Raw genomic sequence first — 25,731 nt, 5'->3', positions numbered from 1 at the left:
GTGAGTAGGGGGGTGGGGAAGAACAGTGATCGAGTGTTTGGCCAAAAACGCACGAGTTCTGAGGCACACATTTCGCAGCAACGCGATGCATCTTCAATTTTTCAGTCAAAATCTCGTAACAAGATCCAACTGATATTCCAAACTCTTCAGCAAGCTCCCTAACAGTCAGACGTCGATTTGCCCGTACCAGGGTGTTGATTTTGTCGACGTGTGGGTCGTCAGTTGACGTGGAAGGACGTCCAGAACGCTCATCATCTTCAATGGACTGTCGACCATCCTTAAAACGTTCATGCCACTTGAAACATGCCGTACGCTTCATAGCAACATCACCGTAAGCCGTGTTAAGCATAGCAAAAGTTTCAGTCGCAGATTTTCCAAGTTTAACACAAAATTTCACAGCAAGTCGTTGCTCCTTCAGGTCATTCATTCTGAAATCCGCCAAACGAAAAAATCGCACTTCACTTAAAACCGCGTAGCTAATACACAATTGAAGATATCTGCAATCGGGAAATGGCGTCGTAATCAGCTGATCTGTGCGAACCTAGCGACACCAAGCAGATTCCACTGGAACCAACTGGAGCCGCGCAATTCAAACAGTCTGCGTATTTTTTTAACAGACCTCATATATACTTAAAATACGGTATACACTGTTTGATGGTCAGAGTGACTTTATAGTGGTCAACGTAGTAGCGGTGAGGGTACTTTCTGTTACCAGCTTTCAATACCAAGCTCCAGGTATCTTTTCATAATGTTTCACGTGATTATTTAATAGATGTTCATTGGCTGTAGAAGTCCTACAGGCCAATGTGGAAAGGTAGAAAGTGGGGGTAACTTAAAAAACAGTTCTTCATACCAGCAGTTGGACTAAAAACTTTATGTATTAACTCTCTTGCCCCAGTTACCTTTTACTGGAAACAACACAAAGTTTTAATGTCTTGCATTCAAAATTTTAATAAACTACTTTTTATTTATGCTATACCCATGTACTATAGCATAAAATCTTAGCTAATAACCCATATTCCATATTTTAACCCTGTACAAGTTTTAAGCACTTAATTCTACAAGGTAATATTTTTAAAAATCCCGAATTTTCCCTAGTGACACACCTCTATTTTATCCACCACCCCTCCAAAAAAGTATAAAATTAAATGTAAATCACTCACTATAAAGTAATAATTTCTCAGACAAACCATACTTTCATAGTCTTCAATACTGCTTGGTTACAGAGCTATCAAACAGGAAATCAGACCCCTCCAACTGCACCCACCTGTCACATCCTTTCTTTAAGGATTTATTAATAGTCTCTTATGTTTAATTATACAGTATCTATAGCCAATATGCTGTGTTCTGAATTGGATGGATTTTTAATGGCTGTTGTCACAAAGCCAGAAAAAATTTATTGTTAGAGAAAACTGTCTACTTTTTGTATGTTATTAGTTTATGTTCCTTGGTGCATTATTTATTTCATTACTAGAATTCTCAACAGCTGATAGGAAAAAAAAAGAAGAAGATTGGGTAAGTATTTTTCATGTTAATCCTTTATTTATGTATTATAAAATTAACTACCATGCAAAAACAGATATCTTTTTAGGTTAGCTATGAATAGATTAGGTAAAATAAATCATAAAAACATTTCATGAACTGTGCGAGCAGCTTATAGTAACTCATGGGTAATGTAATGCAATAGCATTATGTGAGCAGAACGTGGCCCAAGTGAATTATAATTTACTATGGCAGACAGCAGTGAGACTTGGTTCAAAATGCAATAAATAACATTTAATTATAAGTAGATGTATACTGTTACAAACTTAAAGCTACTTAGGATAAAAGAATATAGCTTCGTGTTACAACTTGAAGTCATTCTAGAAAGAAAATAAGATAATTTAGATTTATTTATTTTTCTTTTTAGTGGTTACAAGTTCAGTCAAATTGACAAATCCTATTTGAGATACGTTAGATAATATAACAAAATATAAAATTTTACTTAAAAAAAACATTTAAAATGTACTTAGGAGGTTTTAGAAATTACACAAAGGAAAATAAAAGATTTTTTAGATGACTGAAAGTATTTTCAATTTTGATACAAAAATTACTTTGCATATAAACTATTCAAAACAAATACTCAATATATTCATGGACAAATCTTTTAGTTTATTAAAAATAATTCACAAAAAAATCTTTGCATGTGAAAGACTGCCAAATTTTGTAAAAATATACACACTATATTGAAAGTTAGAAGTATTAAATCTATAAAAACTTTAAACAAGTACAAGAAGTCAAGGTCAATAAAATTAACCAAGCTGTGTTGAGAGAGTTAATTATCTGATACAGTATTACGACATGGTACCACCTATGAATACTGTTAATGTGAACTTACATCAAAGGTAATAAATGCTTGATATGAGCAACATAACCTTTGCTTAAGGTTGGCCCACTAACCTAGGAGTAGTTAGAAAATGGACAGACACCAACATTTTTGTTCTTATAATATGCACAGATAATGTTACATTAGATTTAAACAAATACTAAACATAATGGTAAACTATATTTAGACTAATATTAAACAATTATATAAATGTAAATATGAACAATAAACTCTTGGAACCAAGAAAATGGTGATCAAAATTCAAATTCAAGTTACTGCACAATTTTATACTGTAAAACAAACAAAATGAATTTGTTTACATCACATGGCCTATTACTGATTAATTATTCAAATGCTGTGGTAAAAAATAAGTTTTTTTGCATTACAAACTATTATCTGCAAATCAATAGTACAACTGCTAGTCTTTGATTTCACACATCTTTCAATTCAACATTTTTTTTAAAGCTATACTAATTAGAAAATAGGTAATATCATCAAAATATAAGGAAGACACCTGTTCTGACTTATCACAATGATTACAGTACCACACCTGCAGCATGTTGCAAACTAACTACGACACCCAAAATGTTGTACAAAAATTACAGGTGTTTTGATCATAGACCTAATGAACAAGTTCATGTCTGAATTTTTATGATATTTAGATAAGTTACTTGTAGCCTTTCATCTTCAAACCTTAAAGACCTGTAGGCTTAAATCTACATTACATAATGCTAAACACAATGAACACTTTACATCTATAATTATTTGACAGCTGCACCTTTTTGCCTTTATCCAGCATGATTCTTTCTGTGTCTTTTAACATTTCTTGCCTCCACAAGTCAAAGAAGTAATTGGGATCAGTGTAGAACTTCAAACCATCTTTACCATCCTCCCTGAAAACATCAGTACTCTCAAAATCCATAAGCAATATAATTTAAAAAAAACAAAAAAATGTATTAATACACAGTAGTCTATAAACAGTTTCAATGGTATCAAAGTACAGTAGCCCACAAATCATTTAATTATGCACAATAGAGTGCAACAAGTTACTCTAAATTATAAATGATGGCTGACAGCCTAAACTTTAAGGTTATTTGTACTCTGAATTATGTCGACACACTGACATATCTGAACACAGGCCAAAGTGACAATAAAATTTGTTTTTTATAATATTTAAATTTTTAATGATGACAAAAATCCAATAAATTTTGATTGGCACATTAAACAAAAAAAATGACATACTGAGAAAGATAGAGGATTTATCATTTACTACTTTGCACTGAGGCTTCTTAATGTATGGAAACAACTCAAAAATATAATGATAAAGTAAATATTTTACGATCTGAGAAAAAACTCCACAATATGGCAGCATGCTTCACTAACAATGTGTTTTGAAAAATATAAAAAGATTTTCACACTCAAGCTACAGATGAAAATACCTGCTATTATTTGAAGGTTACACATGACCACACATATGCAGGTTTGGCAAGTGTTTCAAGTACAGGGATATATTCTCAAATGTGAAGTAGAGGGAATTTTTTTTTATTGATAGCCATGAAGTAAATCCAAATTTCTCAGTCAGTGAGTGTAAATAATTATTTAGATACATCTGAACAATGCAATGAATATTCGTATCATAATTTCAAAAGAGTAAACAACCATTAATTCCACATTTAAAATGTTTATCTGATGTATCATTTAATACTTCGGTTCTATGGCTTTAGCACACTTTTACTGAGAGTGATTAAGCTCAGCCAAATTACTACAGCCAGGCCTCTCTTTATGCAAGTGTTGACCAAAACTTTCACAGGTAATAAGTATTAGCCTCAGTTTTTTAACTGTTTAAAATTATCTACTAATTTTAAAACATTATAATTATCTATCAATTTCAAAACAATAGTTAAAAATAAAATATGTTTAACACATGTTTGAGAAAGTATATTATGCTAATATTATAATTGGCAAGCAAGCAATGATGTATAAGCACAATGATTTATTTATGGTGGAAAATATTACTGCATTTTCTGTCAAAACAAGTAGTATGTTACACCATAAATAGCTCACTTCATTATGCTCATAAATCATTGCTTTACAACTTATTATTAAGCACATATTGGCATTATCAGCCAGTAAACAACCAGTGACAGCACCAGGGTAGGCTTGGGGGGGCTTGAGTTTTCCCCAAATGAGCCAAACCCCCCCTCAGTAATTTCAACTTTTGTCAAAACTAAATTTCATACAGATTAAAGATGGTTTTAAACATTTTTTGTCATTACACTAACATGCACAGATATAACACCAGAACTCTTAAAAAAGTATACCTGATGTCCTCATCATACATGTGATATGGAAACACCGAGATGTTCTAAATTCTGGCATTTATCTTTAATGAGTTCAGTTGTTTCTACTTAATTGAGGGCAATAAAAATTCACTGATCCAGTAATAAAGTTAAGATATTTATCCATATTATTTAAATAATTTTAATATCAACTGTAGCACCCAACCACTTTCACATTATTTGTATTAAAATGCAAAAACAGCTGTAACACAAAATGTTTTCAAATTGTGGACAATGACAAGTCCAGTCAACTCTTATTTTAATCTTCAAAATATTATCCACTGCTTAAAGTTCTGATTTTTTTTTTATTTAGGAAATCCTAGCCAAGAAGTTATAACCAGACTTCATAATTGCAAATAGACTTACTTTATACTTTTTTGTCAAAGATCTTTTTTGGTGTATCAGTGGGAACTGAAAATTATTTAAAAATGTGGATGGAAGAAGTATATACCATGAAAAGTTATAGCTGTTGTGTTCATTCACAAGAAAGTTTCTGTCACAATCTTAAGAATATTACTTTCCATTAATAAAAGTCCTGGAAATAAAGACTGACTTACCTATATGGGTTTAGTTTACTCAAAGGAGGTGGTCGGGCACATTTGTCATAAGTTTCTTTCATTGCCAGAGGGATGGTATCACGTGCCACTACCTCTTGATCATACGTTACACTACTTTTAAAAGCTTTTCTCAGATGAATGTTTTGGAGAGACACTGGAAAGAAATCTTTCCTTTTAATACAATGAAGAAAAACTATTCCATATCAAACTTCAACTTGACATTAAATTAATTTGAATCCTCTTTGTACTTTAAGTCATTACTTAATCATTAATATAAAAAAACAAACTTTGGGAGCAATACTACAATATACTTATTAAATGCAAGCTTATTTATGATAAGTAAGCTCCAGGGGTTATTTTCTTCTATTTTAATTCATTTCTCAATCTTGCAAACACTCAGGGGCGTAGCCAGAAATGGCCATTTTGAGGGTGTAGTTTGAGTGCTTGATGCAAGCGAAGCAGACGCGAAGCCATGCTAGGGGAGTATGGGTGCATGCCCCTCAGGAAATTTTTTAATAAAAACATAAAAGAAAAGCCTGAATTATACATTCTGAGACCACCTTTTTGGCAAATTTCAGAATGGCACACTGAGGTGTTTGTCTTATTTTTTTTAATCATAAATAAATATATAGGCCTATATATAACTTAAAGTTATCAGGTCCAGCAAAGTAGGCCTACAGTCCTGTCATCAACATATAAAATATAGTCACTCAGGAGAGTGCAAAATATATGTATAGTGTCTATAATCTGTATTCAAATATCATGGGCAGTGGGTGGCACCGTGGCAGGCTGGCAGCACCATGGCACTAACCTAGTACCATTGGCGCCATCTACAGTGAATCATTCGCTATAGATGGCGCCAATGGTGCTGTGAATGTGACCTTGACAAACAGAAGTTGCGATAAACAATCATTCACTATGTCAAGCCTGGAAAAGCAAAAGACACTGCATGGGTTCTTTAAACCCATTCATGAGGCTGAACCTGATCAATCTGCTGCAGCCAATCAGATTCAATCGGAATTATCAACTGAATTGTCAGAGTCATCAACGTGGCCTTCTACTAGTGCTGCTACTACCATCTCAGGTCCAGTCTGGGACATTAGAAATTATATTTCTGATGATATCAGCATTGGTAAACAGGTAAGTTGACTCCTCATTAAATTAATTTTGTATTAAAAATCATGCAAACACTGTGATGAGCTTTAGACTGAATATTCATTGTTGTTAGTGATTTTAGGCCTACAGCCACGGGATGTTAGGCCTGCTCTGTGAAGTACAGCTTTAAGCCTTTCTCTTCGAGGTTATTGTACTCTCATAACAAAGTTTCCTATGTGCAAAATAACTTAATTAGAACTATGTCTTTCTGTCTCTTTTAGATAAATGCTGAAACCAAAAAAATGCCTCCTTGAGAATGCCTGGAAGCCAGGGAGTGATTATGTTTTCCCCCAGTGTGGTCCAAGAAAGCTGCGTTTTCAGCATCATTGGCTTTCACAGTAGAGATGGCTACTCTACAGTCAACATGCAAAGGATGCTTTCTGCTCCTGACGGTGCTGGTGTTGGAAGCCAGAAATTGGGACAACTAGTGAAATATCCATACACATACTCGAAGAAGGCTGTTGAAGACTTCAAGGCACATGAATTGAAATAGTACCACCAAGACAGCAAAGAAAAAGCTAACAATTTTCTACAGGTCGTAAACACAAGTTCATCTGTGTACTTGCAACTTGATGCAACTTACAAGCAAGAAATTGAACAGAGCTGGCAATATTTAATGCCTATTATTGATACTGTATTGCTGTGTGTGAAACAGAGTTTAGCTTTGAAGGGAAAATATGATTCTGGTCCAATGTTTTTTGGTGAAACTGATGAGAAGCCCATCAATAATGATGGGAATTTTTGGGCAATTTTGCACTACAGGGCAAAGGGTGATGTCAAGCTTTCAGCCAGCCTTAAGAGTACAAAGAGGAATGCTATGTATCTGAGTCCTCAAATTCAAAGTGAAATCATCAATGCCTGTAATACTCATGTTCTTGATGCTTTGGTCAACAGGGTTAATGCTGCAAAGTGTTTCTCAATATTAGTTGATGAAACAACAGATATTTCAGGCATTGAAGTTTTCCCTGTATGTTAGATATTTGCATGCCAATGACAACTCTGTTGCAATGAGAGAAGATTTTGTGCAATTTATACCTGTTTATGATGTGACAGGCAGAAACATGGCTAATGTTATCATAACCAATCTGACAAAATATGGTATTGACATGGCTTACCTGCGAGGACAAGGGTATGACAGTGCTGCCTCTATGAGTGGGAAATTCAACGGTGTCCAGAGACACATAACTGATAAATTCTCACTTATACCCTATGTAAGCTGCAGTGCCCATTCCCTAAACTTGGCAATTTCTGATGCTTGTAAAGAAGTTCCTGTGCAAAATTGCATGGGAGTAATTTCTAGCATTGAAAGCTTTCTCAATACACCTAAACAAAAGCACGTTTTGGCTCTTTCAGTGGAGAATAAAGCACCTGAATCAAAAAACAAGTTTGAAAGGTCTCTGCCCCACCTGGTGGGTTGAGAAGCATGACTCAGTCATTGTCTTTCTAGAATTAATTCATGCAGTTGCAGATGCCCTCAAGACCATATCAGGTTGGCAAGACAGAGATTCTGCCACACAAGCCAATCAATTGTTGTGTTCTGTAACACAGCCAGAATTCATTATCACTCTACTTACCATTGCTAAATTGTTTTCCTTTAGTTTACCTTTGTGCAACTTACTGCAGCAACAGAACATTGATTTATATGCTGTGATGCATCACGCAGAAATAGTGAAAGATTTAATCCGTTCACTCAGAAATAATACTGTGAATGAATTTAACAACATTTTCTGTAAGGCTCAAACTCTGTGTAGTGACCTTCAAATTGACATCATAATGCCAAGGCAGGCTAAAAGACAGATGTACTGTGCTAACCCACAAACCACTAGCCCTGAGGATTACTTTCATGTTGTTGTATTTGTACCATTTGTTGATCACTTTCTTTCACAAATATGTGACCATCTGTCCAGTCACAAAACTCTCCTTACAAACTTCATGTGTCTACTACCATCAGGATCTACCACAGAACAGTCAGAACCTACAGCACAACAATGCGACCAAAGTAAAGAGTTGGTCAATATACACAAGGCTGACAGCACTTCACTAGCTGCAGTAGGTGAACTTAGGGTTTGGTACAAATCACTTGCAAACAACAGGACAAAAATGTCATAGATACATATGCAATGTGCAATGCAGAAATGTTCCCAGTCATTTCTAGACTGTTGAAAGTATTTGCCACGCTGCCTATGTCAATGAGCTCAGTGGAGTGTTTGTTTTCAACTCTCAGAAGCCTCAAAACATATTTGAGAAATACCACCACTGAAGATCGATTGAATGGCCTGGCCTCATTATACATTCACTGTGATGTTAAAGTTGAACCAAACTATGTTGTAGATGTCCTGGCAAGAACTAACAGGCTTTGAGCCTTTCATAGATATTCAATTGTATTTCTCTAGTTCTGACAAAACTTGCTGTATTAAAAGTGTTCAATCAGAAATTTGCATTTGACCATTTGTTGTGTGTAAAATTATCTGCCATGCAATCACGGATCTTTATGAAACTTCACAGGTGGCAACTGAACTTGTCTAAAACGTTTGGGTCCAGGGGGGAGGGGGGGGAGAGTTAACCCTCACCCCCACTCCCTTGGCTATGCCCCTGCAAGCACTCAAAAATACAATTGTCTAAACCAATTTTTTACAACATTTTTGATACCACAAACTGGGTTGCTGTCTCCTTAAACTGTCACAAACCACTAAAAGATAAGTATGGCCAAAAACATTTATGATTTACACATGCATGAATATTCTGTCAGTTTTTGCAAAATCCCATTCACAGGCAAGGTGGTTATGGCATACCGTCACTGGCTGACAGACAAGACAGTTTTGAAAGGCCACCACCAGTTCACAAGTAAGGTGGTTATGACAGACCATCATCAGTTGGCAGGCTGGTGGTTATGACATACCGTCACTGGATGACAGGCAAGACAGTTTTGAAAGGCCACCACCAGTTCACAAGTAAGGTACTTATGACAGACCATCATCAGTTGGCAGGCTGGTGGTTATGACATACCATCACTGGATGACAGGCAAGATGGTTATGATAGACCAACCATTAGTTGACAGACAAGGTGGTTATGACAGACCATCATCAGTTGACAGGAAAAGTGGTTGTGACAGACCATCACCAGTTGGCAGACTGGTGGTTGAGAAATACCAATCTAAGCCAGCTACACCTAACTTGTAATTCTGTAACTGAAAAAATATTTTTTCTTGAAATTAAACAATATGTAATTCCTCAGTAGCCATGGCACTTGAAATTCCCTCAGACAAGATCAGAATAAATTAAAATGAGACCTTTTTCTTTTTTATCAATATACCTTTGTGTACCATCAATACCAAGCACAGGAAGCATGTATATCCAATTCAATTTTAATACTCGTCAGGATTTCTACAAACGTATTCTCGAATTGAAATTCTTTTAGGCAGGATTAGAGTAACTTACTCTAAGAAACCCTGGGTGTGGGGAATCAATTAAAAGGTTTTAACCTCCTGAATCCAAGCCTGTAGTTTTATTTCAAATCTGTCAAGAGATAAAGTAACTATAAGCTAAAAGTCTGTGCTTTGAGAAGAAATATCAGAGCCATTCTATGAGTCATTATGCTACAGATAAAAAAAATTTCAGAACTCTATATAAATTAATTGTACACAATGCAAAAAAAATATTACCAATGATATTAAAACAGAAATATTTCTTAAAATATTATGTAGTATGTAACAAAGGTATTCATTATAAAAAGTATGTACTATAAAGATATCCTCAAATATTATGCTTATATCTGGTAATAAACATAGTTTCATATTTTGATGGCAAGAATGTACCATTTTTTTTAGAAGTGTTTCATTTTAAGATATATTTCTGTTTTGATCTCATCCTTATTTGTATTAATTTTTTGCACTGTGTACAATTAATTTATATAGAGTTCTGATTTTTCTTTTTAAGTGTCTACATAACATACATAATTCTCAATAATAAACATCTGCTTGTGTACACATCATACAGAGTTTAACCTAACTTTTTGATAGATGGTGAAAATTTAAAACTTAGCTGATAACTTTACCTTCCTCAACAGTGGAGTCTAACTGAGTCACTTTCACAGCTAGTTTATCAATTCGTGCTTGCAAGTCAATGGAACGTTCTACTAATAGAGTTGCTTCTCTAAAAAGAGTACCAAACATGTCATCGGCATGCTTGGATAAAGATGACAGCTCCCGTATAATGTTGGACAAGGAGCCATTGGTAACCCACTCCAATTCATTCTGTACACGTATAGCTACAGCAGGCAAACCCTTTTCTTGGAAGTTGAGGGTTCCACGACTAACATGGACAGGTTCTATAAGACGCTGCAGTAGTGGCATCTTTCTAGCCCTTCTGAACATTAAAAAAAATATACATAGATCAGTTGAACCAGACAAAACAAGCTTACATTTAAAATGATGCAACCAGAAGTTGCATTTTAATGGATAAAAATATTTACTCTTAAACAATTTCCTAAATGAATTTTTTAAAGAAACAACTAACAACTAAAATTAATGTCTGTACAAAAAGTTCATGCAATTAAAAAATATAGAGCTGATAAAATTGATGTTCACAAGTAATATCTGCTTATGTATAAAGTTTTAAAAAATCAAATGGTGCGATTTCGAAAAATGAACAATTACAATCATACATAGAAATATGGTGAATCTGTTTATTTGTTGTTATGTACAAAGCAAGACAGTGGGTTATTGTTGCTGTGCCCACTATGAATATCAAAATGATTTTCAGTTTTACAAGCTTTCAAACTTACTAATGAACCACCACTGAAAAGGAAGGGAGGGAGTGAGCAAATAAGCCAATAAACTGCTACACAGATGGTCCATGATGAATTATCTAAAGAACCATATATGCAACACCCATCTTATCATTTGAACTTCACTGTTTATGAGCCGATATTAAACGTACCAGTTTAGTAATACTCTTTGTGTGTTTGTTAATATTATTCTAATGCATTTTAACACAGTTTTACAAGGTTTACAAATATATATGTAAAAACATTTTGACCTTCTTTGGTCATAGTCAGGTCCACAAAGAAAGAAAGAGGTAACTGACCAATAGCTAACCACATGTTTGAAGGAGGTTGTGTAACTGAGTGTAAGAATGTAGAGGGCATGCTCAGATGTTTGATTTCTTTTTTAATATAGGTATAAAGGTGTTCCTTTGTATTGGTTTATTTTGGGCTTGAGTTGTTGTATAAGTACGGCTTCTTTAACTTTGCATTTATGTTTGTTTCTTTATTTAGTATTTGGGTGTTTTCTATGGTTATATTGCATTTATTTGATTTGCAATGTTCGAAAACGTGCGAAGGTGACTTTGTGTTCTTTGGATCTGGTTTCCATTTTTCTACTTGTTTCTCCAATATAGAAGTCGTGGCAGTTATCACATTGTATTTTATAAATAATGTTGGTGTTGTGTTTGTCAGTGTAGTTTTTACAGAGTATAGACCTTAGTTTTGTGCTTGGTTTTTGAATAAATTTGTTATTAACTGGAATGTCATATTTTGTTACTAGTTTTTGCCAAATGTTGGTTATTTTTCTGCTGATGTCGGGAATATATGGTACGCAGCAGTATATGGTTTCGTGATTTTTTGATTCGTGAGATATACTTACTTTTGTTAGTTAATTTTGCTTTCTGTCTAGGTGTGTGCAAAAAAGTTTTCTATGGTTTGTGGAGGAAACTTATTGATATTGATGAAGTATTTTATTTTTTCTAATTCATCATTAATTTTATCTGGTGAGCATAGTTTTATGGTTCTACATAAATATTCTAAGCCCATACCAGCCGTTTTTACATATATATTTTTTTTAAAATTGGGTTTTCTCCTCATCACGGATTAAGGTTTACAAATGTTCTAAAATGATTGAACTAGTTTTAGTATGTCAAGGATCTGACATTGATTATCCCTTTGTCTGTTTGACTTCAGTAAACTTAAATGTCATAAGTATAATGAAATATGATATCAAACTGGAGTATGCCAATCATACAGAGATATCAGGACAAAAACAAATTGATGCTGGCAGCAAATGTTACAGGAAGTTAGGCCTCTAGAACCCTAAAGTAATGGATAAGAAAAAGACATAACAGCCATTTGCAGCTATATATATATATATTACTGAAAAATGTTACTGACCCAAAATTGAAATCAACTACTGCTACTGCTATTAGTGGTCCTGTTACATCTTAAAAATGGCACTGTTAATTGTTATAAAAAATCAATGGAAAAGATGCAAGTACATTGGGTTAAGTTGATGATACAGGTAATGCTATAAACTGTAAATTTTGCACAAAATATCAAAATAACGTATTTTAAAAATTACAGATATTCAAATGCTACATAACACACAAAGAACTACAACACAAACAAACTTTATTTGAGAGAGGAAAGAAATTCTCTAGAGGAAGCAGCAAGAAAACCTTTGTGCTCTAAAATGTGGTGATAGTGGTAGCTGTAATTATGTCTACAAATGGAGAAGACAAACTTAGGAAGAATGAAACTGAAATTTCTGTGTATTTTGTTGTAAAACAGTAACTGTCCTGACAAGATACAAAAAGCTGTTGAAACAACACAAGCTGATAAAAACAAAGTATGACTGACAGTGGATTCACCAATTATACTGGAACTAGCTTGAAAAGAAAAGAAAAAAAAGAATAACTAAACTAAGTTTCATAATATTTTGAGCAATGGTCCCAAACATGTTTTAGTAGTAGAAAATTTTAAATCTGACTCCATATAAGTGAAACTAAATATTTTTAGGGGTAAACAATTTGGCTTCCCAGTTGATATATTCAACTACAACTTACATTGTTCAACAATCACATGCACTGCACCATTCCTCTGACAGTGCTTTTTACTTAGGTATATTCAATGAAGCTAATATAGTTAAATACTACAGTATCATCTTCATTTGCATTTCTAAAATTATGTACCTTGTTCACCTTTATTGCAGAATAACAGAATTTCCTGATAAAACACTTGTAACCCTCCAAGAAGTCCCTTTCATAGGATTTCCTAATCACCACACATTACTTGAATTGTAACAAAGCAAGCATTTAGCAAGTTTTACCACAAGCTATGTGAACAGCAAAAGACAAAATTAGATTGTAGATTGTATATTAGATATACAAGTGATGTGGACCTCTAAAAGAAGTCAGTGATGAGACATACCAAATAGTCCAAAAGGGCACAGAAGCTGAGTTAGTTATGAATGGTCCAATAAGGGATAAACAGAAGGAAATGAGACAGAAGTGTAGTCTACTCCCTGAGCTGTTGAAGTCAAAGGAAGTTAGCATTGTTCCTGGAAGAATAAAAGATAAATGCAGTGAAAAAGAGTGCAACAAACAACTAGAGGAAAGACATCAGAATAACAGTAATTACAAAGAGGAAAGGGAAGAAAGACAGTACAAAAAATAGGAAGTTAATAGCTCCATTAGGGCATGCACAAGATCATGAAATACTTTTTAATGTCTCAGTAAGGCAAGAAGGAAGGAGGAGGACAATAAAACAAAACAGAATAGAAAGGGCAGAGGAAGATACACATCTTGGTACTGTGAAAGGAGAAAGACCACCCAATAACTACGAAAGACTTGAGACCAAAAATTCATTGATGAACAGTTGGGTAAAAAAATTAGTGTACAAAGTTACTGCAAGGAGTTGCAGAAAGACCAGTGACAAAATACCTACCACAAATACAAAATGGAATGACAACAAAAATAATGCCACATGAGCAAAAGTTCACACCAATATGATGATGGTTCAGTCAAATTTCATGCATGAGGGTGGAGGGAAGATATCTCTATGAAGAAGGGAAGTGTGAGAATGTGAAGCAAGAAAGGGGGCAATGGGGGAAAAAAGGGAGGGATTTAAATATAAAACACACCAAGGCTAAAGCAGTCACAAACAGTCCCAAAAATGTGGCCCAAGAAGGAAAGTGGTGTTTAAATCAATGAACCAGAAAAGGAGACAAATAGGGGAAGAGATAAAACCACAACTGGTTCAAAAACTGACAGTCAGAGCCTAAAGATGAGGAATATATGATCACAGTGAAGGAACCCAAAGATGAGAAAAGTGAAAAAAATCACCCAAGACAGACATGTCCAACCAAGAGTAAATTTCATGGAAGATCTGAGGGTGTAGATGCTACTGCATTAATAGGATACAAACCAAAACTGAAGTTCCCAGCGAGGGTGGAGGGTTAGGAGTGGAAACATGCCAAACAAGAGTGACAAGGTTAAACACAATGACATGGATAGAACTCTTGTCCAGCATTCCAATAATCAAAAGTACTGTCTCATCACAAAATATACCTAAATCATTGATATTTTCTACAGGAACTACATCTAATCAACTTTCTCTTATTACTTTAGTCCCTCCACAGTAATGTTAAATAATTTATAATCTGCTCTTCTCACACGTACTTAATTTTACCTAAAGTTATTTTTAAACATGAAACTGGGTGTTGTAATAACTGGAAAAAGCTACGTAATAATAAAATCACATAAGAAACAAATCATGCAAGACACACTGGAGCTGTACAGTAAGTTTGTCTCCATTCTTTGCAAATTACAATATACCAATTCTAAAATATATTTCAGTTTAAAGTTGTTTAAATATATTTACAATTACTATTGTTACTTAAGTTTTGAAATTTCATATGTAGATATGCCTCCAACACCTTAAAAGTACTGTCTTGTCCAGATGATGTGATATATAGAAGTAAATTAAATTTATTCAAAGATACACAATTCCTCAGAAAATTATGATATTGACTTTTAATGACAATTATTTCAGTTCACTAAATTTAATAAATTTGTTTGATGTAAGAAAGTTACATCACATCCTTAGAAATATCAGAATTGAAGGAATTATGCCAGCATACATAAAACATGTAACTGCCTATGGTGTTTAACAATTTGAGTATTTTATTTTTAAAAACCCAACATATTAGTGTTATTGCTAGTATACATTGACAGTTATTTATTAATCAGCCTTGTACTCCATAAAGTGGAAACAAATGATTAATCAAATTACATCTGTTTGATACCTCAGATTTTTTCAGTTATAATAGACTTTGGAATAAAATTGTAAAAAAGTATACTATCTTTAAAAAGAGATGAGAGAAAAGTATCTTATTAGAATACACCTAAGAAGAAATAATATTAATATTCTTAAACAACAACCTGAAGTGTGAACTATATGATACCACATATGCTTCATTGTAAGAATTCTACTGAAATTATTTGAAGAAAATGTCAAAGTTTTATCAATTTAAAATGTGTTAACTAACACCTTTATAAGAAGTTATCAAAATATTATGCACTGTATGTAATACCTGCATTTATCTTGTTTCTTAAACCTTTCTTTTTAATATATGGACTAAGATATTACTTAACAAATTTAGGCCTAAATTGATACTGATTTCAGTATAATGGAAATGTGATAAGTGAATCAGCAGAAACAGATCTATAACTCAATTTATTCAATCAAGCAGAAAGGTGTAAAACATTCTAACAAATATACAGATTTTGAGTCATAAAATGACTAGGCTATGCATATACTGATTAAGAAATATATTTGGTTTAAATTTCAACACATTTTAAGAATATTTTATTAATTAGAAAAAATGAAAGGTCCTGAGCTTAAATATATTTAGTTCAGCAACACATACAATTTCCTGAAAATGGGACTTCAAGTTTCTTTAATGATACAACAAAATTGAGTTTATTACTGATTAAGTACTATTCTATTAAAAGTTACAGCTTTCACAAAAAGTTAGATTATTTTTAAGAACAGGTACAACTTTTCAATCACTTTCTAAACCTTGTTTATTTGAGAATGATTGTAACAGATCTAAACATCACATCTGTTCTAAAAATGTTCTTATTTACTGTAAAAACTGTAATCTGTAATAAAAATAATGCAAATTATCCAACAATCTCAACACCTTAAGTTTTAGAATACACTAATAAGTGATTAGAAAAGACAATTACATTGATAACAAAATCTACCAGTTCCTACTTAATTATTTAACAACAGTAAATGTAAGATAACACTGCATGGGTTGAAAAACAAAAAATATATGAAAGTTTCAATAAATCCTTACACTGGCTTAGAACAATCAAATATGAAGCAACTTACTAATATGAAAACACTTCACAATAACAGCAACTATCAAATCATAAAACTGAGTAAAGTCTAACTCTGACTGAACGTAAGTAGGGAGCTGTACAAAATTATTCTGAAAAATATCATGCACATTACCTTTCAAACAGCTACTTCCAGGAGTAGCAGGTACTTTACAGTTTGTGTACTAAAGATAAAATAAGATATATTAGCTTAGACTTCACCTTTATGTGGCTGTCATCTATTTCTTGTGAAAATACAAAAACCTAAAAACACTACTGTCAGTTTTTTGTAGACCTTTAAACATTTTCTAGAAAAGAAAATTCTAGGGGAAAAAATTAAACACTGTATAATGACAGATGATATATCTCTTGAAGTAGAAACAAGTCAACTGTACAGGTAAGTTTCTGGTTTATAAAAGTGAAAGAAAAAAAAATTATTTTGCTTGGAAATTACTCTATCATAACTGTTGATATCTCAATGTATCACAAACATTTCATTGCACTAATAAGCTGTCCATTTCCACACTGCCTCTGAAAAACATATGGGTAAATATTCTTAGTTACAACATGTCACAGTACAAGTAGCAAAATATCTATTTCCTGTTTCCATATATGCACTGGCATCCTACATTTACATGTACATCTACACAACATTACCAGTCAGTCAGAAGTTTATCAGTAGAATGATGCAAAACACTATAATTCACAAGGTAAAACAAGATTACCTCAATCTGTCATACTACTTATGAAATGCCCTCCACTTGAGAACTTTTGAAGACTTCATGTTTACAAAAACCAAATGAATTATAACTCGCATGAATACAAATATAAGCAATCCAAACCTTAACATATCTCTCAGTGTAAATGTGTGCTGTACTAAAAATGCTACTACAAAATATATTACCACAGTAATATTCAAACTATATACAAAGTTCATGAACACCACTAGTACCTACTTTCCTATATTATTCAAATCCCCCTAAGTTCTAGAAACCAGATCTAAAGCTTTTATATACATACACACACAATATCCTTTAACAAAAGAATAATCTCCAACTCAAAAAAAAATATTTGTTAAATTTACCTAAAACTAAATACTCTCAAAGCACCAAGTCAGTTTCTACTCTTCACAGTTACAGTTTAATACACAGTTACCTACAAAACATTATTTTGTGATGAAAAAAAAATGGACATTACGCAAGTTCAGCAGCAACAGCATATAAATAAACAAAAATGTTAAACATCACTTTTTAATTCACTAAGATTCTACATAAGGTGCAACTGAATATATCTGTAAAAAAACATTTAAAAACAATTTCTTAAAAACTATTATGAATGCAAAGCCGAATGAAGAGAAAATTTTAAGTTCTAATAAAACAGTATAAAACTAAAGCTCTCACTTCAAATATTAAATTTGTTAAATGTGCATTTTCAGCAGAACTCTTAAAATATTCAGTGTAGTTACCCAAACTTTTTTCCCTCTAGGGAACAGCAAGAATTGCAAAATAAAAAAATAACACTAATTCTGACAATCACAGTCAAGCAAGAACAAATGCCTGAAACTCAACAAATTCCTGATTCATACAAAACTATAGACTTTGTATTCGAACATCACAAATATACAATTTGAAGCAATGCTTCATTCAACATACCACAACACAAAAAAAAATCAATATTTAATTATGTTCTTTTACTAATTACCTTTAAATTATGAAATTGACTATATAATATAATATAATTTTGAATCATAATTTATAATTTAATACCATAAAACAGTAGTTCAATAAAAGTTTAAATGCAATTCAACAAACATGATGACATGGCCTTTGACCCATGATCCTTTAAACCATGTTTAATGGTTTTTAATGATTCAAGCTTTGTTTATAACTGTTCATATTTCATGCAGTCAAGAAATACCACTCCCACGAGCTAGCTAGCAGTATAATTAAACAACAATAATCAATAAATATCGCAGCTGAATAGCATTTATAAAAAAATGTTTTTTAGCCATATAGTAAAACCTCAACATTACAGACACCCTTCCAATTGCATCCAAATGTCCTCTGTAACAAGATGCCCTTAATATCAAAAATGAGCAATGCAAAGCTGGATTCCATATTGGCCATAATAAAATCCTAAATTTTAATGCCTCCATTCTATATGGTGTATGCAAATAGTGTACATTAGTGTATATTATATAGAACTTTATAAACAAAACTAGTTGCATACACTGCAACAGATGTGTGTGTTTATAGCACAAATGAAGGGTATAAATGAAGTAGACATGAAGGATTATACAAGGCTTATTGATGATCACCAACATTCACCATTTAAAGAAGGAATTGACATCAATATTCACCTATTAAGCTTCTTAGTAAGAATCAGGCACTTAGTGATTTGATTTACCACCACCCAATGAAATTACAAAAAAGTTTAGAGACATACATGTATATTGAAATTCCGTTACAAATCAATGAAAGAAGAAATTTTAATGTTAAACGTTACACGATGAAGGCAAAGAGAGGAAAAATGACTTTGGAAATGAGATTCAAAACATGGACCATTAAATAACAAGAATAGTGTGCCCTATCCATTGAGTTATCCAAGACTACAAGCCATCAATGTTCAGATGTTAGGTTTGTCAATGATACAAGATTTGAGTCCAAGTGCCAGGATCATTTCTCACTTATTAGCTTTGTCATGTAATATTTACTGTTAAAATTCTTTCTTTATTGATAACTAATGTAAGTTAAACATGAAAGACATTTCACAGAATATGACTGATCAAATACTACGAGACTATGGCTTAATTATTCCAATATTAACCTAACATTTGGGTAATATTTATCCAGATTTTAAAGAACCATAATGCCATTAAATCACTGAAATGTTGTATAAACTAAAAGCATTTAGGCTATATCATCATGCATCAAACTTTCACGTAAGAAGTACAACTACCAACACATCCAAATATCTTCAACAGTTTAATACCATAGCACAGAGATTGACAACATTTATCACTAATCAATATTAAAAATTTCAGACCATCTTGACACACCCCTACTATTTCTAAATTTAGGATATAATTTTATGACATGAATAGTAAGATTATCTAGTTAGTAGTTTATAATAATAGGTTAAGATAGTATTTTAACACTATACTATCATAATAGTTGTAAATTATACACCAATAATATTTTAATTCAATTTTTTTTTAATCTCCATCAAAAATATTTAAATCATCAATAATTAAAAGAATTACATTAACATTTGTAAGAAAACTTAATTACAAAATAGACTGTACTCCTGTACTCTAAAATTTCAATTTTTTTAATCTTTTCTTGTTGTGTCTTCCAATACCTATTCCAAAATCTAACTACTTTGTTTAAAAATAATATTCCAAATTTAGAGACAACTTCTGCACTGCAAAACTTTAAATCTATATCATCTAGTCTTATACACATATCAATGAACATAAAATAATTGTAACGATCTTATGTGTTCTATTTTTCATTTTCAAAACTTCAATCAGATCCCATCTAACCCTATTCTTTTCAAGATAAAATCATTTTAAAAACCTTAACCTCTCTTAATCTGACAGACCCTCAATTGTAGAAACCATTCTACACCTTCTCTGAACCCTTTCCAACAACTCAATGTCCTTAAAGAAATAGTCCATGAATGAATTCAACAATCAAAATAAGACCCCATCAGAGATATGTTCAAAGAAATAACATCCTATGACTAATATTCAAAATAACTCTTGATGAAACCCAAAATCCTATTTACTTTCCCACTAGGCACAACACACTACCTGGTAAACTTATGAGCCCAATAAGTAAAAGCATCAAGATTCTTTTCTTAAATAACACAATTGAATTGATTCGTAACAAAGTGATAATTATAATTGAATTAACGCACATGCATTACCTTACATTTAACATAATTAAATGCCATCTCACATTTACTTGCCTACTTTGCCAAATTCCTTTTTAAAATAACAGCATATCCTGACTACCAACTACACCTAACTTTTATATCATAAAACCTAAACAATTTGTTAACCATTCTCTGATCAATAATGCTATTGTAAACATTCCAGCACAAGTCCATAAGGTACCATACTTACACCCCCAATCCAGTTTAACTGAACTCCATTTATAACAATCGTTTGTTTCATTCCTATTTTTTAATCCACTTAACTAATTTGTTCCTCACAGTAACTTATAATATGGTTATTTGCAGAAATTCTACCAAAAATACGAGTACATCAAATCCACATCTTTACCCTTATCAAAATGAGCAATGACGTATTCAAGAAAGATCTAAAACTTAGATTTATGAGACATGCAAGGTTCTTCATATGTGCAACCATGCTGGCTGTACAATAAAATTTTGTAAACTTTCTTACCCATTAACAATTTTAACTTTTAATTATTACATTACAAACAGTAAATTAATATTAATATAGTAGCTGACTAAATAATAATTCAGTTTACTTCTGGCAGTATTACCTACTGAGATTTATGTACTACAAATAGATATAATAGAAAACGCCATAAGCCTATCTTGCGCTAATACTTCTGTTTACTGTCAGTATAACTACAACGTGAATATCATTTTATTGAACTTACCAATTTGCGCGAAAACGAATACCATTCTTCATTTCTACTTAATATCCAGTATTACACAGCTGAAAAATAAAACGGATTTTTTGTAACAATAACTTCTCTTATATTTCAATGCAGAAAACGGAAGAAAACTACAACCAGAAAAACTTTAATCCACCCATTCTATCTTTTACAAAATGGAGATCAAAGTAACGCGATGTAATTATTTAAACGAGATTATACGCGACTCTAAAGTCTCATCTTGTGGAACTTCTCACCATTCTGCCTCTTTAAAAAAAAATGTATTGAGTATCTTTATAAGACCATATTTCAAAACCATAACTATTTGAAAGTTTTAATTAAATTAGCAAATACGTTTCAAGTTATTACACATTACAGAAACGTGTAAACAAACGTATTTTTATTTTTCCAATTCTTAATGAAAATACTGTATGATAACAAAATGAATTTTGATAATTGAAGAAAAGCTCAATGTTCTTATTTTAAAAACTGGTGATTTTTATTTGCCTTTTTCATAATTGTTTTGTGCTCGTTTTTGGTACCTACAACTCAGGGTTAAATTATACTATAAAATATTACTATTGTAATAACGCATCTTCTTTTTCAAAGTTCCAGCATATATTACTTTTGAAATATGTAAGAACATGTTAAGTTTTCAAATAGCACTATAGAAAACATAGTTAGGAAATGGATGCATATTTTATTTTTATTTTTGCATTTTACGAAACATATATTTATTTACAATGTGTGTGTGTGCGTTTACTGATAGCAAAGTCACATCGGGCTATCTACTGAGTCCACCGAGGGGAATCGAGCCCCTGATTTTAGCGTTGTAAATCTAAAGACTTACCGCTGTACCAGCGGGGGATATTTATTTACAAACTGACATAATAACACCGGACGAAAAATTAATGTAGTAAAAATGGATTGTACTAGAAATGATGAAGTTACTAAGTTAAATAAACGATCATTGTCATCATGTAAACTGCTAATGCTTTTTCTCACATTTTTACATGCCTCTGCTACTGAACCCGAAAGAGATAAATTAATAGGAACGTGAGGGAAATGTTTGTGGTTTTCTTGGTTTTTATCGCAGAATTTAGATAAAGTGCTTTCAATTCTTTTTCAGACTTTTATGCTCAAAGCATAATTTTTAAGTCGTTATCGTACTTCATTCATGACATGTACATTAACACCAACATATATATGTGTTATGTGTTCGCGCATGTTAAGAATTAATATAGTTACACTGGATGATTCGTGAAGTTTTGTTCTGAAATATACAAGAATTTTGTAAAATATTGTAAAATGCGAGTATAAAATATTTGTATTACTGTAATTCTTAATCATTCACAAAAACATTCTAAAAATTTACCTAATAATATAATAGAAACTAGAACTTTATAACTTGACAAACCATTGTAACTGTTCACCGTTTCTCTTAAGTCTTTAGAGTTATTTATATGAATGTACATTTGTCAGTTGATAGCCTGATCTCTACAGCTAAAAATCTAAATATTATTTACTTCATAATTACAAGGTAATTTATGATTTGGATATTTTTTTAAATAGAAACAATATTCGGTTAGTATTCAGGAACTTTTGTTATAAGCAGGAAATCGTCCTTCGGTGGGTGAAAGGTACATTTCAGAGCTTGTAATTCTAGAATTCGTGGTTCGACGTCGGCAATGTCCACAAGGGGCGGACTGGCGTATTTTGACACTGGGCAATTGCCCTATGGGCCTGTGCTTTTGATACATTCTCAGAGACTGGTTTTTATTGCCAATTCACTATGGAGCTTTACACTAAAACAAACAAAACAGTAACCTGTAGTCCCAACTCTGGTACAACATGCACAGAAATTGAACCAATACGCTTAGTAGTCGCTATTTAAATCCCAACAAACTTCTTTGGCTTTCAGAGATACCTTTAAATTCATGGATGTCGCCAACATTTTCTTTGTATTTTCAGTGGGAATTTTTTTCTATTCTTGACGCATCTTTCTTAAATACGTTTCTACGTATAAGAATAATTATTTCAGAACAACTAGGTAAGTTTTCAATTCTTTATTTAAAGGGAGTTCTTTGGTTTAAGGCAGACGCTTCAACCATTAGCCCCCAATGGTTTACTGGCACGTTTGTAGAATTAAGACGCTAAAATTTGGGGTTTTCATACCCGTGGTTGCAGTACACAGATAGTCCATTGTCCAGTTTTGTAATAGTTGAGGCATATTGTACCATACACAATATTTTCAGATTTACAGTTCATGTTAGCATTATCTTCGCAGGTTTTCCTCTTTTAAAATCGGTTTCTTTCTCAGATTGTAGGCACTTATTTATGTTGTATTGTTTATCGTTCTTTATCCTCGTAAACTTTCACATATTAAACATTTTTTCAAGTTATTTTCTCTGCCTTAAACTACGTATTAAACTTTTTCTCGTTTATAAGATTCTTGGGATTTTGTCTTTGTTTTAATATCCCAAACTTGTGCTTATTACGTTAAATATGTCGAAATAACTTGAATTTTGTTTGGTCCTAAGAGAGTTCTCTCTCTTTGTCCATTTTCAATGTTATTCTATTGTTTTCTATAATCCTGATAACAGGATTTTTTTCGGGCTTTAGTAATAACTGTATTTCTGCTTCTACGTATTTAAACGCAAAGCTACGTAATGGACTCTGTGCTCGCAAACCTGACCGTCCAGAGTATACAAATACCCAAACAACGATAAGAGAGAGAGTTCTCGGTGCTTTGCCCACTACGGATATAGAAACCGAGTTTCTAGCTGTACGAGTCCGCAGACGTACTGCTGTGCCACTGGGGAGCAATACCTACATTTATTACGTTTGTAGAATAACGGTGATTCAGTATAAATATTCTGAATCTTCCAGTCTCTTTTTATTTCGTCTCATGAAAAGACACAGTTGTACCTTTTTGAATGAGATGGACAGCATAATTAAAAGTGCAAATACTAATAAACATCAGTGTTTCCATATTAGATGCCTATAGAGTTCTGTTCAAATAATATTCAGGCAAATTTTGAAAATACACTGGATATCTCTATTCACTAACAAATTAAAGTTGATATGTGTGTATATAAGTAAATCCATTTTAAGTAATTTATTATATAACATTGTAATACTGTCATTTTCATTCAGTTTTAAGCATGTATAGAACTAGCTAAACTAATGAATATATATATAAAAAAATAGCTTATTGAAACGTATTTATCTGGCTCAATATACATGAAAATATGTAGGATTTGTCAGGGCCAGAATTTAAATTTATAGAATGGTGTTTCTCTGGTCACTGCGATGTAAAAGGTTACGGTATTTGCCCATTCATATTACTCTGAAAAGCATTATCCGTGTCTACTGAGTATGTTTAAATACGTTATGGCTGTGTTAAGAATTTAAATTTTACTGTTAACCCACAAGTAGATATTGCGTCTCGTGAACTTAACTTTTATTTAAGACCGAAAATGATTCACCTCTAAACTAAAGCAGAAGTCAAAGTCTCTCCGAGCTGCAGAACCTGTTTGACCTTTCATGGTAACATCGAGATTGTGAATAAGAGTGGTTTCTAGAACCAGTCGTCATGGTAATGAGACACTGTGATGTTCTGACTGAGCTAGTCTCTATAGGGCTTCAAGGAGGTTACCGACTAGTAATACCAAGCTGCATCGCTGGCTGGCTGAACTCACCAGAGGTAGAACGGATGAAAATGTGGACAAAGGTTGCCAGAAAGAACAGTAATACGACTAGATGGAGTTAAAACTGTCTCACTGGAATCTGAAATTTCTTGATGCAAAAATAAACCTAATCTGAAAATTTGGGCTGCTGGTGGCCTGGAAGACCAAAATAATGCCGGAATGTGAGATAATGTGTGTTCAGCCATGACGAATAGTCATTCCAATCTGAGTTGAGACAGAAGCATTTCTGTGAACGCTGTTACTCCGAAGTACCAAGAAGAATTAGCGCTTTTGTTGTTACAAAATGATAAAACCTATAACACGAGCATTTTCGAAATGTGGACCTTTCTTTTCCTTCATTTCCCCAATAATTTATTGAGCTTACGTGTTTTTATGACATCATTAATGCTTTTTTGTTGTTAGTGTCCCAGCTGCTTGATATTCAAGAAGTTGAGAAATAACATATATATCCACTGTTACTGCCAAATATCAATGCTCTAAAACTAGATACTTCAATAACATTTAGGAGTAAGTCAGGAAAGCCTGGGTTACTTCCAGAAGAATTTGAGGCACAGACTCTGACGTTTAATTCAAATGGCTGAGTACCTACTGCTGCAAAACACAATAATGTTTTGCGAAGATTTAAAATCTGTGAACTAGATGATCCACAAGACTGAGTTCACAAGAACTTGACCATTTGAGAGAATGATCTGTGATGCTTCCCTGGAAAGGCACAGTTTAATAGCTACTTGCCGATAAGTGCGTCGAAAGACTCTCAAATAAGTTGCCAGAAAAGAGTGGAGTTAATAATAGTGACTGAAACGTGATTAGAAAAGGTAA

General features: G+C 32.7%; 1 protein-coding gene across 7 annotated transcripts in view; it reads right to left on the bottom strand.

Moving 5' to 3' along the window:
- The window catches only part of LOC143257624 (uncharacterized), a 97,385-nt gene extending 75,985 nt beyond the window's left edge, over positions 1-21,400 (bottom strand). For 4 of the 7 annotated variants that reach the window (XM_076516641.1, XM_076516642.1, XM_076516639.1 and 1 more), the window contains exons 1-4: positions 21,206-21,400; positions 10,471-10,781; positions 5,262-5,415; positions 3,144-3,258 (exon numbers count right to left, since the gene is read on the bottom strand). In XM_076516641.1, the coding sequence (XP_076372756.1) occupies positions 3,144-3,258; positions 5,262-5,415; positions 10,471-10,768 (567 nt within the window). In that variant the 5' untranslated portion in view covers positions 10,769-10,781; positions 21,206-21,400. Of the gene's footprint in view, positions 1-3,143; positions 3,259-5,261; positions 5,416-10,470; positions 10,782-16,707; positions 16,757-16,793; positions 17,092-21,205 lie in introns of those variants that run through there. The other 3 variants (XM_076516640.1, XM_076516645.1, XM_076516643.1) reach the window with 3 other exon arrangements.
- Positions 21,401-25,731: the final 4,331 nt, after the last annotated feature.

The sequence above is a fragment of the Tachypleus tridentatus genome, chromosome 7 (genome assembly GCF_004210375.1).
Source record: "Tachypleus tridentatus isolate NWPU-2018 chromosome 7, ASM421037v1, whole genome shotgun sequence".
Lineage (NCBI taxonomy): Eukaryota > Metazoa > Arthropoda > Merostomata > Xiphosura > Limulidae > Tachypleus > Tachypleus tridentatus.
This window is presented reverse-complemented; position numbering and strand designations above follow the sequence as displayed.